Source organism: Coffea eugenioides, chromosome 3, assembly GCF_003713205.1.
Source record: "Coffea eugenioides isolate CCC68of chromosome 3, Ceug_1.0, whole genome shotgun sequence".
In the NCBI taxonomy this organism is placed as follows: Eukaryota; Viridiplantae; Streptophyta; class Magnoliopsida; order Gentianales; family Rubiaceae; genus Coffea; species Coffea eugenioides.
In genome coordinates, this window is record NC_040037.1 from 21,414,444 (window position 1) to 21,430,165 (window position 15,722).

Here is a 15,722-nt window from a genome sequence, read left to right on the forward strand (position 1 = left end):
TGGGGCTTGTACCATATGGGAATTGTCCTATATTACATGTACCTAGTGTTGAAAATGGTATGGGTAGTCTACAAGATGATGACTGTTCCTCCTTCCTAAGCATTTTGGCATGACCTTCACTTAAAAGAATTTAACCAGAAAAACAAAAACAAAAAAGAAGAAAACCAACTGTTCATCATTCAGTACCACTGCAAATAAAGTTCACCATGCTGCTTTCACAACACAGTTAATCTTCAATGTGGAGCACTGTTTATGATACAGTCACTACTCACTAATAACTGAGATCATCTTTCAAAATAATTGTCTGCACGGACTACATATCTCTAAGGTACGTTTATTTAAGCAATGCATCTTCTGAATGGACAAGATACTTACTTGTAGTTGTATACTGTACTTCTTTTGGCACCAAGTTAATTTTGGTCATGCAGCAATCATAGTGTATGAACAAGAGAAGGTCGAGATGTCATGGTGCAGCATCATGGTTTCACAATCACACTTCTGGTTCCTGTTGCAACTACTAGGTATATCTCCCCAGTTTGCACATGCAATTGATAAATTTCCAATAATCAAGTTCACTTATCATGTTGAACAAGCATCTCTTCACACTGCTTTATGTGCATGTGTATATAGGTGATTGTGTAGCTAAACCTTCATACAGATAAACATATTCTCAGACACCAAAACCAATTACCCTAGCCCACAAAAGAACCGACCCTGCCACAGGCAATTGTTAAGCATAAGAAGTTCCTCTAGCGTCCTTGTAATCAATCTTCTTTTCTAAATTTAATCCAGGTAAAGAAAAACCAGGATAAGGTAATTACTAAGGTGCTAAACTGTATTACAAATGCCACCATTAAAAGTATTGAATCAGCATATAAATCTGCATCTATTCACTCCAGGAGTAGTTGTGCACTTCTCAGCATAATGGAAATGTCCATGCTTTACTTCATAAAGCTTGTCAGCAAGTAAAAGCCAGATGCAAGATGCTAATTCAAACTGAACAAAAGAAAATCTGTTATCTATCTTGTTCTAGGCTCTGTACAACATTTATACAAATGGAATTTGACTTTTGTCAATTCCATGAAATCTGTAATCTCCTAAAAATTAGGAGCCAATTTATTCTATCCTAATATACATTAGGAGTAAATTATTCTATCCTAAAATAGAGCAGAAATCATGGGATATACATAGAATTATAGCTGTACAGAAAAGATATTCTAAATTTTCAACACTCCCCCTCAAGATGGTGAATAGATATTTTCCATTCCCATCTTGCATGTAATGTCTTCAAAGTTGGAAGTTGGCATTCCCTTAGTTAAGACATCTGCCAATTGATTTTGATGCTAACTCATGCTGCTGTCCAGCTTTTCTTTAATAAAATGTCTATCTACTTCGATGTGCTTTGTGCGATCATGTTGCACTGGATTGTGTGCAATGTTGATGACAGACTTGTTGTCGCAATAGAGTTTCATAGGTCCTTCCCACTTGATTTTAAGGTCATTAAGTATTATTTTGAGCCATAGCAATTCACAAACTCCATGAGGCATAGCTCTAAACTTTGCTTCAGCACTTGATCTTAAAACAACCGATTGCTTCTTACTCCTCCATGTCACTAGGTTCCCACCAAGAAATATACAATATCCTGAAATTGATCTACGATCTACTACAGAACCTGCATAATCAGCATCAATCTATGCCTCTATGAGCAATCCTTCATTTTTCTTGAACAAAATTCCTTTATCCGGTGTCCCTTTGAGGTAGGATAGAATTCTGTTGACAGCCTGCAAGTGTTTCTCTCTTGGATCATGCACAAATTGGCTTACTACACTTACGGCAAATGCTATGTCCGGCCTTGTATGGGACAAGTATATCAGTTTCCCAACCAACCGCTGATATCTTCCCTTATCTACTGTGCTATCATCCTTCTCTTCATTCAATCTCAAGTTAGGCTCAATGGGTCAAATAATGTAATCATCTATAGCATAATGGGTCTTATAACTGTGCATCCATACATCTCACTAATGACAAGTTATCTTTTCTCAGGATATTAATAATATTGTCTTAAAGTTGAAAGCAAGCAAGCTGATCCAATGTCCTCAGAAAAAATGTAACATGCTCTCATCAGAGTAAAAGAGGATTGGCTGCTCAGAAAATTCTCTACAACTCAAGTTCGCTTCCGGTCATGAGCATCCTCGTTGAAATCAAGACACTACTCCTCTTGATGCCTGCTTTGCATAAGAAAGATATGTGCAATTTATACATATTATCCATTATGTCAGTTACTCTTCGTAACCTATCCACTTACGACAATAAAGAAACTGAGCATGAAATCGAAACTTTTACCTTATAAAATCAAATAGACTGGAAAAATAAACATATGAGAACTAACTGATTACAAAGAAAAATGAAGTAAAGACCTTCTATCTCTGAAATAGTAATGATCTGGAAGATCTAGCAGAATGGAGAAAAGAAAGGACCCAAGTATTTACAAAAGAAAACTACTAAGAAAAGAAATCGCTAGATGAATGATGCCCCTTGTACCTTGAATACCATCTTGACAGAATCATGGCATAAGGAAGCACATTATAATGCTCAACCACTGCAGTAGGCATCCAGCTATAAGACATCCATTCAAACAGGGGGCCCTGCAAACTAATTCAGATGCAGAAGCATGTTTATGGTACCATCATTGTTACCCAGGAAGAAAAATGATAATTTAAAGCGTTTTCAAATCTTAAGTGACATCCTTTAATTTTCAAGCATCTCCTGAGTTTTTAAAAGACAACAAATGACTGAAAATTCACTCAAAGATCTGATACAAGATAACTTGAAAAACTTATTTAACTTCTATGGCCTACCTTGCAATTTCTGAACAATCTATTATGGTAATAACTAAGTGCAAAAAGATTTTAAAATGTTGTAGTTATAGACATATAATCAAAGGTGTTTTACATATGGGCTAATTTGGTCCAGTAAGATATCTGGTTGTCTTCTTACTCCTACACCAACTGGGCAAATTCTGAAGAATCTACAAGGAAAGGACAAAAGTATCTGATTGTCTTCCTAAGAATGTTCCATATGGCCACATTAGTACTCAACGCAAATCCCATGTGACTAATTATCTATCTATAACTTTCACATTTTCCTAGATGAAATTAAGCAGCAACACTCTGTCGTATAATTCTGTGGGCAGTCAGTGTTTACACAGTCCAGCTTCACTGAGTCCTTCCATCTGTTTCTTTTATCCCAACCAAGTACTAGTTTCTTCTCATCACTTTTCAATCAACTGGATAGCCATCTACTTAAAATATCACAATTCCTATTCTTCTTGCTTTCGCTTTATCTTTTAATGCTTTACTTGCTGAGCTGCAAAGTAGCACAATAGTTCCTGCAACAGCAAGTTCCCCTATTTGGCAACAAAGCAGTCACCACTGCTGGCTCTTCTCTTCAACTCTTGCTTCTCTAACCTATAAACTTTCTTCATTTCTTTCCTCACTGCCAGCAGCCAGATTCCAGTAGCAACAAAACAACGCTTTGCAGCCACAGTAGCAGCTACAGAGTCTATCATTTTATTGATAAGGATGGGAAATGAAAATGAATGATCAGAAGAAGACGTAAGAGAGTAGTTTGAGGGTTAAAGAAATGACTGAATGGGAACTTCAAAAATTGTGTACCAACACAACTGGTGGCAGCTGTCTCCTCTAACAATCCAGAACATTTTGACTTTTTTATGAGTGACTTTGCAGGCAATTTTGGGCTTGCAGGCAATTCAAACATTGGAGAGTTTTTAGGTCATCCTTAGGTCAATTTACTTTAAATCTGAGAACTGATTTTATACCCCCTCGCAAACCATGGTGGATTTTTATATCATCCTTTTAGGTCAATTTAGCTTACAGATGAGAACTGATTTGACACCCCCTTGAGATTGACAGAAGCCATGAAACTAAAAAAGGGATTGGCAGGAACCTACAAAATTGAAAGAGACTTGGTGAGAGCCGACGAAACTGATATAAACCTCCTTCATGTACACGTGGGTGAACTTAGCGCCAGAACCCTCCAGAGGAATCAGCTGGATTTATGGATAGATACTGCCTAGGAAAAACCTAAAGGAAAAAACTGAAATATTAACTATGTCTAATGCCTAGTTCAGATATCATATGAAAGAAACTGGGCATCCAATTTAGAAACCAATTCTCTAGGAGTACAATTGTCCGCGACGAAAGCAACTCCCCCAGAAGTGTTTGAACGACCAAAGAGGTACTTTGCATTTTAGCAGATACTGAGCAGTGTTTCATTAGCACATTTACTGTAACCTAGTATAAATCTAGAGGGAATGCATTAATATACCTTTTGCGTTACATATGCATTTATTCTGGCTGTTCAGATGCATTCCATTGGGTATCATTTTCTATCAGTAAAATGTCCTTTGCTCTTTGAAAAGATACACTTAATCCAAAGAACCTAAAAAATGTCAGTTTGATTCTGGAAATGAAACGTCTCTATTGGTTTGAAAAAACAACGGAGAGCTTAGATGTAAGTTTCTTTTAAAAAAAAAACACACACACACACACCCATTCAAAATCAAGGCAAAATGCAACAAGCATAAACAATATTTGAAAATCTCTTCTGCTTTAAAGACCAATCAACATCATTTCTGAATTACATTAGTGTAGCTTTGACTGAGAATGCGTATTCCTCTGCCTAAAAAAAGATACAATCAAGTATAAAATTAAGGTTACAGCAAAAGTCATATAGGATTACAAAATATAGAGCTATGAACAGTTGAATCAGAGTAACAATTAGAGGAGTTAAAAATAATTGACAGGAGGGAAGATGGCTTCTAGTATCAACTTTCCTCAAGTAGTTCTGAACAAATCTGAAAGCTAAATAAAGCTAAGAGGCTGCTCCAAAGCTATATGCCAAGATAAGAGCCTGTTATTAGCCTAATAATATGAACTGACATCAAATGCTCTTAATGAACTGACACCAAATGCTCTTAACATAATACCTAAGTTGAATCAGAGTAACAACTAGATTCTGAGCTGGAAATAGAGCTCAGAATCAAAGTCGTTAATGAGTGAGTTAAATTCAAATTTGTAACAAACAAATTAATAGTTCTTCAATAAAACCTCATAATATGAATTTCAACTTCCAGAAACAACTAACATCAGGAAATAATGAATAGAACTAACCTCTCAATAGTATCTTTAATAGGAATTTGAATGTCTCCACCACTTGTGCATTGCATAATGTAGAAATAAGCAGCTGTCTTTTCTTTACTTAAAGAATACACCACATACCTCTCCAAAACCATGAGATCAGAGTGATTAATGCCTATTTACAGTTACCAAAACATTCAAGCACCATAAGCAATGTTTGAAAGAAGAAACTTTACTTGGAGCGGACAGGGGGGAGGAGGATGGAAAAAGACACTCAAGCAAATTGGTTAGAGTTTTGAGACCTAATTCATATGAGTAGGAAATAACATGACAGACAACAATCTAAATACAATTCAGGCATTGACCAGATAAACTGTTGCTATAAGTTTGACTTCAATATCATGACGAAGAAAAGAACTACAAATGCAACAGCTCAAGGAGAAATTAAGAATTCAAGTCTTAAAGTAGCTTTATAGTCCATCGAGCCTGCTCTTAAATTAAATTTGAAGACAGAAGAGTTGTAAAACTATCAAAGAAACACCAGCGATTCATTAGCCTCCATAACTCTTTAAGTACCAGAGAAGAATGCATCGCAATTTTCAATTTTCATAAGGTATTTTAAGATGTTAGGCACAAATGGAACAGGAAGAAGAAAACATGTCTATTTACTGAAGAGAGAAGCTCCATAAATAATTTTGTCCATTTAATTACAGGAAAAAAAATTTACACGAATGGGGGCTCAATAGTCCATATTCTGGAACAGATTCTGGAACAGTGGCATACCTGTAGCTTCCTTGACAGCTATCGAGGCAAGCTGCTCAAAGTATGACTCTGTGAGTTGTTCACCTGTCGTTGTTTGACTTATTCTTTTTCCCTCTGATGTATTTTCCAAATCTATGTTGAAGTCATTGATAGATTTTTCAATAACAGACCAGACACCTTTAGTAACAGAACCAAATAGCAGCACACAATTCTCCTTTTCTGAGTCGACCAACAGCACTGAAACATTTGAAATCGGCCATCCTTCTATGCTTGGAACGTCTTTCAGTGCATCTAAAGACAATGAGATATTGCAGGCATCCATGACTGCTTTCTCTGTCACTGAAAGTTGGTTTTCCAGATCATTCAACCCAACAGGATCGGTTTGAAGTGTAAACTTCATATGAGGCATTAGAGTTGGCTTTAAAGTTAAAGCCAACTTGCAAAATGGCACAAATTCCAAAAAGCACAACTCTGGATCTTGCTTCCTATGGTAGTAGTTGTAGAGTAGCACAACAGCATGCATCTGTAGCAAAGCAGAAACGGGTAAGAAACATCAGTTATTAAATCAACAAAATCCATAAGAATCATAAATTCTGTACCAAATGCTTCAATTCAAAAACAAAATTTTGTCTAACCCCAGTAGAAGGAAAAAATGAAAAACCATAAGATCCTACATTTGGCCAAGGTAAGTAAATGCATACTGCCACAAAGGAGCAAAGGACACACCATTGATTTTGCATACCGCAATTCTTTCTATTTGTGAGATTTAAACACAACTACAAGATATGATTAGAATTGAGCATACTTAATAGAAGCATCCCTGTCTTTTTCCATGGTTAAGATGTTATTTAGAGGGACAAAAAAAAAAGCATGATTGATGGGCTAAGGTCCTGTGAAAATACTTTGGCAACAAACTTCCACATTATCTTTTGGCTTTGCCCGATGCTACTTTAACATCCTCTTTTGATGATAGAAGCCTAGAAATGAACAAGAATGGTTTTCTATGCTCTCAAGAAAAGTAAGCACCACCCTAAAAATGAAATAGAAATCCTTCCTTCTCAGAGAAATGCTTCCAGCAGTAATAGATAAACGAATATGAAGTTAGCAATACTGATAACCATGGAAATCACTTCCAATCTCTACAATGATTTACAGACCAGTTTTTATTTTTTTTCTTCAAATCCTTGGTCATTGAAGTACAATATAATTGGATAGCCGAGGACAAATGTACTTGCATCATTGTAAATAGTTAAAAAGAATTTTGAATTACAAGATTTAGTTAATACAAGCAGCTTTTCTAGAATAGATAACTAATCATACCTTATCCACAATGTGCAATTTGATTCTCAGTAATCTGCACTCTCTTTACAATACAAAGGCAACTTTTAAACAGAAAACTACAGATGTAAGTAATTTCCTTGAACACTTCTGCAGTTGGAATCTCCCTCCTCTCCCTCCCTCACTCTCTCCCTTATATTCTAGTCCTAGTGACTTTTCCTTGCATGGCCATGGCAGCCCTTAATCTTTCAATAAAGGGCACCCTTCTTGACCTTTGGATCCAGTTACAAGTGCTACTCCCACATATATGTTCCTCATAATGTGCCTAGAACCACTATCATTGATCTCCAAACCATTTTCACACTTGGCTGTTCTTTCAGTACCCTTCTTCATCGTATGGGTGTGTGGATTCTCCTTTTTAAGTCACCAACAAAATGGACAGACTTGTTGCCAATCTTCCAGGACAGCAGTCTAATTATGTGAAATGCACATGCTCAGGCCAATGAATCATTTTCAAATTTGAGAACCAAAATGACAATTTTTTTAGAGGTTTCTATGTCTACACGTAGTAATTTTCTTTTTCTTATTTATTATGAAATGAGAATGTCTAAAACAAAAACCAAAAACCACTGTAGACTGTAATGCACAAAATGCATTACTGCCAAATGTTTCACAAATGTGTTCATACCATAATCTATAAGATTCTACCACAAATTAAAATATAAATGATATCAATACAAGTACTAACAGAGCAGAATTAGTTCTAAAATAAGCATAAAAGAAAACTTACAAAAAAATCAACTAGGGAACAAAGAAAGAACACCTGTCTAGCAACAGAATGCTGATTATCAAGTGATGGAGGATCCTTTCCATATAGCTTTGAAGGTAACAGTGGATCAACCAACCACTCCAACAATGCGCTCACTGCCTCCTCAATGGGTGCCACGTCCGACATGGAATAAGCTATCCTTAACTAAACAAAATGACAAAAACTCAACAATTAATCCAAGAATTATAAGATTAAAAGATATCCACAACATTGCAGTTTGTGCTCTAGGATTGCAGTGTGAGATGAATATATCATTTCAATGTGTCACTTGCTTAAATTTAGTTGTGTAGGTTTGCATACATATGAAAAAACAAATTAATATTCCCTAAAAAAACATGGAAAACAATTTCCCAACCAACTAGCATAATTCTTAATATCTATTTGACCCCACAACCAGGGAACTTGAATTTCTTGTATATTGCAAAATATTCCTATCATTTATTAGTCCCCACAACCATGGAACTGGAATTTCAGTATATTGCAAAATATAGTTCCATTACAACATAAATTTCGCTGGAACAATACTTGTTTCGTATAACAGGGGTATCGAATGGTTGGGATTTTGCAACCAATTATTTTAGCTATCAAGATTTTTTTTGAATATTAAAACACATTGGGTGCACAGAAAACAACCAAAAACTTAAAAAAATAAAAATACAAACTAAAAGCCGCATGATCAACATTTCCTTAAAAACATTTCACAAAAAATCTTCATCACCACCAAAATATCAGCATGCATGCAAAAAAACTAACTAAAGTTTCCACAAATTCAACCGCTAACTTAGGGTTCCTGAAAAACATAGAAAATTACCAAATCAAAAACTTCATATAGGACTTGAACTTTGGTATTCCTTGAAAAACAAAAAACAAATGCAAACACAAACACAAGAACGAGAACAAAAGCTAAAAATTAAAACAAAAAAGCATAGAAAGAATTTTACTGACAAGATTCCTTCACACCGTTCGACCCAGCTAACAATCACTACTCACTGCTGTCCATGACGAAATCCACGGCGACCAAAGCTTTTTATGGACTAAGGAGAGAACCGGAGGCTAAAACGGTGCCTTCGAAAATGCTAGCAAAGAACAGTGGACCGGAGTAGAGAGGATTGGAAGAAGCAACTTGGGAATGACAAGAAGAAGAAGAAGAATTGAAAGAAAAAGACAGAAAAGCGGGTGAGTGAAATTGGGGAAGTGAATGCGTTACGAATCACTCACCATAACAATGTGCCGCACGGGGTGGTGGTTTGCTTGAAAAGGCGTGCACTTTGCTGATGTGGCGTACGGTAAAGAAGAAGAGCTTCCATTACTAAATGAGATTTAAATATAATCCGCTATACTTAGATGCATTCTAGTTGGAGAGGACAAATGTAGACACTAAGACAACACGTGTCTGATTGAAGGACACAGATAATTTGCAAGAGAATGTGAATTAATGGACAAATGTAGGTAGATATCTATCTATGAAATAAATAAAGGGAGAGTAACTGAGATTTAAATGTAATCCAATATCATTAGATGCATCCCTCATGGGACCAGTTGGAGAGGACAAATGCATACACTAAGACAACACGTCTAGTTAACGGACAGATGTATGTAGACTCTAAGACGACATGTTTCCGGTTGAAGGACAGATGTAATGTGCAAGAGAACGTTGAGTAATGGACAAATGTATATCTATACAATATATAAAAGGAGAATAACTGAGATTTAAATGTAATCTGCTATGGTTAGATGCATCACTCGTGGGCCTAGTTGGAGAGGACAAATGTAGACTCTAAGACAACACGTGTCCGGTTGAAGAACAGATGTAATGTGCAAGAGAATGTGGATTAATGGACAAATGTAGATAGATATCTATTTATACTATATATAAAAGAAGAGTAACTGAGATTTAAATGTAATCCGCTATGGTTAGATGCATCACTCATGGGACTAATTGGAGAGGACAAATGTATACACTAAGACAACACGTGTCTGGCTAAAGGATAGATGTATGTAGACACTAAGACAACACGTGTCCGGTTAAAGGACAGATGTAATGTGCAAGAGAACGTGGATTAATGGACAAATGTAGGTAGATATCTATTTATGCAAATATATAAAGGGAGTGTAACTGAAATTTAAATGTAATCTGCTATGTTTAGATGCATCACTCGTGGGCCTAGTTGGAGAAAACAAATGTAGACACTAAGACAACACGAGTCTGGTCAAAGGACACATTATTTGTAAGAGAACGAGGATTAATGGACAAATCGAAGTAGATGTCCATTTATAAAACATATAAATGGAAAGCAATATTGTGCGGTGTAAACACACAGTGTTAGTTTTTGAAATTTCTGATCTACCCTTAATTATAGAGGCAAATTGGTCCAATATATTCTAGGAAAAAAAGACTTCCCATAATAACCAAATAATTATCCCGTTGAGATCTAATTACAACTTTGTCACACTAATTTCCTCACATCCCCAATTTTTTCTCTACCAAGGTTTTAAATACAATAATTTCCTCTAAAGTAGTAACTATGGATTTTTCAGATAAATACATATATGTGATATGTAATTTAATATGAAAAATAATCACATATTTTCTTGAATAGGACACACCTAGGGTGTAACAAAAGTACTAGTTAGTATAACAAATATAAATGGTAAGACAATGTAAATAAATACAATAAATATTTTTAAAAAGTTGTACTTTAAAATAAATTTGATTTATGTAATTTAAGGCAGATAATGTTTGTACAATTTATTGTATCGTGTAATTACTTGTGTGATTGTTGATGGTACTTTCCTATTTGTGTGACTCAGCATGGATTAACTGCATGTGCACTTCTGTAATTGTTCAATTGCCTTCACGACTTGATCTTGAAATGTGGATGGCATGGAACCACCTTTAAAGCTCCATTAGGGATTGCAGTGCATTTACAATAAAAAGAAAGGGTTAAGTGCTAAAAGTACTTTTAAGGTGTTTCATAACTAATTTCTGTAACTTAAGGAGCTCAATTTTGGTAATTTTTTTTTATGAACAGTTTTTGGTAATTTAAAAGGTTTTCTTTTTAACAGCACTTGTGTAAAAAGTGTTTGTTTATAAGTCACCGCAATCCCAAACAGTACTCATATCAAATACCCAACATTTCACTTTTCTTGTGCCAAAAAAGAAAGACTAAGTCTACATTTTCACTTTTCTTGCGCTTTGTTACAATATGTGCTCATAATTAATCAAGTTTACATTTTCCTTGTCATTTTTACTAATTTTCTTCTCCTGTGCATATACCACTTTAGCTCATTATTACTAGACAGGTAGGGCATGAGGACAAAAAGACTACCAAACAGAATCCGAAATCTAGCACACTTCTTGAAATGGGCAAGCTAATGGACATGCTAACTTATATGGGGATATCTTGATTTAATAAGCCCAGACTCGATTCATGTATCACTTTTGGATTTTGCGTTATGAGTTTCAGGCTAATAAATGTAAATCTCATACTTGACTCACAACTGTGAATCTAATTCGAATTTAGCCCAAACTCATTTATTGCTCCTTAATTTACTTAATATAATTACTGTAACTGTTAAGTTCTAAAACTAATGTAACATCCACAGGATCACAACACTAATTTAATAGTTCATTAAAAAGCATATAAATCAAGAAATTTCCAATAGTAATATATCCAATTAGTTCAAAATACATGAAAAATGGTAATAAATCATGATCAACAATTAATACATCTTCAAAGGTCTTACATTTTCTCATACTAAGATTTATCCTTCCAAATCTTTTGACCTAATTTTGTTTACTTAATATTTCTTACATATATTAATATAGTTTGACACAACTCATAAATATATAGTATTTTATGTCTAGATATATAAATATGTACATATATAATTGTATATAATATGAAAATATGAATATATTATATAAAAATTTATATATAGATCCAAATTAAAGGACTGGGCCTATATCGGATTTGAACCTAATATGTGTCAAATTCGACCCACATTTAATTCAGCCTAATATTTAGATCCAACTCAGCCCAACTCAATAAAAAGTTAGGCTCATTGGGCTTTTTCCTGAGTTGAGAGGGCTAAGTTTAGGCTGATTCTACCCATTAATAGTCCTAATGGAGACTCAAGAGAAGGTCCATCTTGGAGATGTAACATGAATGGTGAAGATGAGATGAAATTTTTGGAAAGTTTAGCTATCTTCTCCTTAAGTTAAGATTTTATATTAGTAAAATAACTAGTTTCTTTCTCGTGCATTTGCATGGGTCATTTTGCATTCAACAACAGAATTAAATATTGCAATACAAATTTTAAAAATTTAAAAATTTATTTATATAGATAAACTACTGTTTTGATTAACTATTCAATAGTAGTTTGAGAATGGAAAAAAATAATATACTATATATGAAACTTAAAATGAGCCAAATTTTGTAAAGGATAAGTAATATAAATACTAAACAAAATGAGAATTAGGTAGGAGCAGTAAATAAGGAACTCAACACAGTACAAGAAAAAGGGAACTCTTACCTTTTAGTATTGTTTGGATAATTTTATCATACAAAGCAATGTTCTGCTGTGCAATGCTCAATTGATGTAACTGCCATAAACAAAGCATAATGAATGTATTTAGTGCAAGACATGCAAAACAGAAACAAACAAAGTTTGGCATTTCAAAGAAAGCCTGCAGGAAAAAGTCACAGCTCAAAGTGTAAAATTGAAAGAACTAATCCACTTCCCATGAAAATTGACTACAGCACTAATATTTAGTACTAATCCCCACAAGAGAGACACACAAAGGTTAAAAATCAGAAAGAGAAATTGCAATGCAATAGAAGATTGCTCGCTCTTACTTGTTATGTTCAATTCTTTCTCTGTTGAGATTACTAAACAACAAATAATGCCAGAACTAAGCCAATTGACAAGTCAATGTCAACTAGGCCAAATCAAAGTCCTTAAATGGCATACATGTGTTTTTAACATGGAAATGGAAAGAAAACTTTCCAACAAACATGCAGCATGTATAGATCACATACAATCATAATCTGTAGATTTGTAAATATACTGAATGGAGCAATTTCTTTTGCCCTTCCCAATAACATAAAAACCAAAGCAAGGGGCGAAAGGAGGATGAGAAACATCCAGAAATTTCTTTTCAGAAAATCAACCATTATTCTAGCTGGATATTTCAGAAATTTGACCCCCAAACTTTTCAGTCAGTGGAGATCGCAATGATTGCAACAGATCCAATATTCATTCAGGATATTTTTCCCTTTCTTCTAAGCAGAAGTTGGGCTGAAACAAGAACATTTAATCGAGTTACATCATTTTGCTTACTAATCAACTGGAAAACCATGAAACTAAATCAATATATAGAATCGCAAGAGTACGTATGGGGCATACTAACACAGAGATAACATTTTCAACCTAATTCAAATATATAATGCTAAATACGTTAAAGCACACATAGCAATTTGACACCAGTGCAAAAAATAAGATTCAGGATTTATGAATCAACATCTTACCTAGAAATCCAATTAGACAAAATTCCAGCATAAGGAAGCAGGTGATAGTATTCAACAACAGGAACTCCTCTTGACCAAAGGCCTTTGCAAACTGGAAAAAAGAAGAATAAAGAAATTAGCTAGAGCAGAACGGGAAGTTTTTCTCTGTGGTAACCAAATGTTTAAAGACCACATCATGTCATTCAGAAATGCATCCTCAGGATCTCAGTTTAGAAGGTAAACCAAAAAGGCCGTCGTTATCCTTTATCATACTATGTGAAAACAAAATCACATTAAAGAAAAAGTTGAGGTTGTTGACCACTTAGCATGGCTCATTTTCCCAACCAAGAAAGGTTCTAATGATGTCAGGCCATTCGCAACATTCTAAGACCACTTTCTAATCACATCAAGCTCACATTAATTGATTTAACTGGAGTTCAAGTACCTTAAATACATCAATTTTTGGGCATCAACCTGAGACTTGCTGAATCCTTCTCAAAACTTACATACACCCAGCCATAACACTAGAATTATTCATACAAAAAGTCTTGCACTACATATTGCTGAACTGCAAGCATGGAAGATCTCAGGTACCATAAGTTTAGATTCTAAACTAATTTCTATATGGAAAAAGAGAAAGAAAAAGGCAATAGAGAAGCTTTGTTAAAACTCAAAAAGGCCTAATAACAATATTTGGTAAGATTTACATGACTTAAGCTTTCATACACGTAGCCTTGTTGAGAAAATGGGTTTTACTTTGGCATATACAAAGGATAATGCACTCAAATGCAACTACATGGATGTGAAATTCAGGTATACCACTGACTATTATTTGGAAGCATAAGTTATAAAACATTCCAACCTTGTACCAGCATCTATACTAGAAACTTGATGATCTTCATTCTTTGACCGAATGCTTTGCATCACATAAAACTGAGCGGCTGCTTTTTCTTTGCTTAAAGAATATACCGCATGGCTCTCCAGAACAGTAACAACAGTCTGGTTATGCCTGTTTCACATGAAAAATACATCCTTTAACAAAAGGGAACTGCTTCCAGAGCCAAAATGAAAAACACTTTTGACAAGCAAACATGTTCACAGAATTGTGAACACACCAAGGATCCACCTTGCACATAGATATTTTATGTCTGCTATGAGTGTGAATTAGTTCGCTGGTCTTCAGTTTGATTTTCTTCTTTCACATGGTCAAGAATATGGTGCAATGTCTATAAATTTTAGGAATTGCAAGAACTTTTTTGATCTAGTCTAGCTTGAAGGTTCCCAAAATGTTTTATATTTCTTTAAAAATGTTTCATATTAATCATTCCTCCTAAGAAATCTCTGTACTACGCGAGTACCAAAGCTTTTTGTAATTTGATTAATGAAGATTTCAGTCAATTAAATTGCCTACATATCCTGGCTTCTTTTCCTAATGAAAGACCTTAAGAAGGAAACTAGTAAACTTTCCAGAAATTTCTTCTCACCTTCACAATTCATGTTACACGTCCAATACAGGCCTTTCTTGAGTCCCCTCCCCTCTAATCTACATTATAGAAGCAGCTTGTAATGCATTAGTACCACCAATGCTATCTATGTCACGAAGCAATATATCCGCATATCAGTCAGCATGTCCATTAACTTACCCATTTCAAGAAGTGGACTAGATTTCAGGTTCTGTTGGGCAGTGCTTTTTTTCTCATTCCATATCTCTCTAATAACAAGCTAAACTAATTTATTCAGGGGAGAAGAAAATCAGCAAAAATGACAAGAAAAATACAAACTTGATTAATAAGGAACACAAAATGTGTCAAGATGCAACTGATAGATAAAAGCATATCCATTGTAAGGGTCAAAATTTCAGGACTCCTCCAAAACAACCACCTGCCGGTTTACAAGACATATACCTGCCACCTCCTTCACAGCCAAAATATCAAGTTGCTGAAGCCTGGTAGCATACATACTTTGATCATCATTTAAAGGTTTCTTAGAGATTCTTTTTCTTTTAGTTGTAAGGAATCCCTCCCTCGTACCTTTAGGAGAGATTTTGCAGACATCCCAACTCCATTTCACTGACTGACCATTTGCAGCACCATGTAGTAGCAAGCAGTTTTCCATCTTGGAGCCAACCAGTAAAGCAGCCACTTTGGTAATAGGCCACTCCTTTGGGCCTGGATTATCCTTTGA

The 15,722-nt window shown here is 34.9% G+C and overlaps 1 protein-coding gene across 1 annotated transcript in view; it reads right to left on the reverse strand.

Moving 5' to 3' along the window:
- Positions 1-15,482, reverse strand: part of LOC113766299 — a 37,301-nt gene extending 21,819 nt beyond the window's left edge. The window contains exons 1-9 of the mRNA XM_027310506.1: positions 15,443-15,482; positions 14,401-14,547; positions 13,560-13,650; positions 12,565-12,634; positions 8,023-8,172; positions 5,943-6,444; positions 5,193-5,334; positions 2,503-2,652; positions 206-209 (exon numbers count right to left, since the gene is read on the reverse strand). Of these exons, the coding sequence (XP_027166307.1) occupies positions 206-209; positions 2,503-2,652; positions 5,193-5,334; positions 5,943-6,444; positions 8,023-8,154 (930 nt within the window). The 5' untranslated portion in view covers positions 8,155-8,172; positions 12,565-12,634; positions 13,560-13,650; positions 14,401-14,547; positions 15,443-15,482. The remainder of the gene's footprint in view (positions 1-205; positions 210-2,502; positions 2,653-5,192; positions 5,335-5,942; positions 6,445-8,022; positions 8,173-12,564; positions 12,635-13,559; positions 13,651-14,400; positions 14,548-15,442) is intronic.
- Between the last annotated feature and the right edge of the window lie 240 nt (positions 15,483-15,722).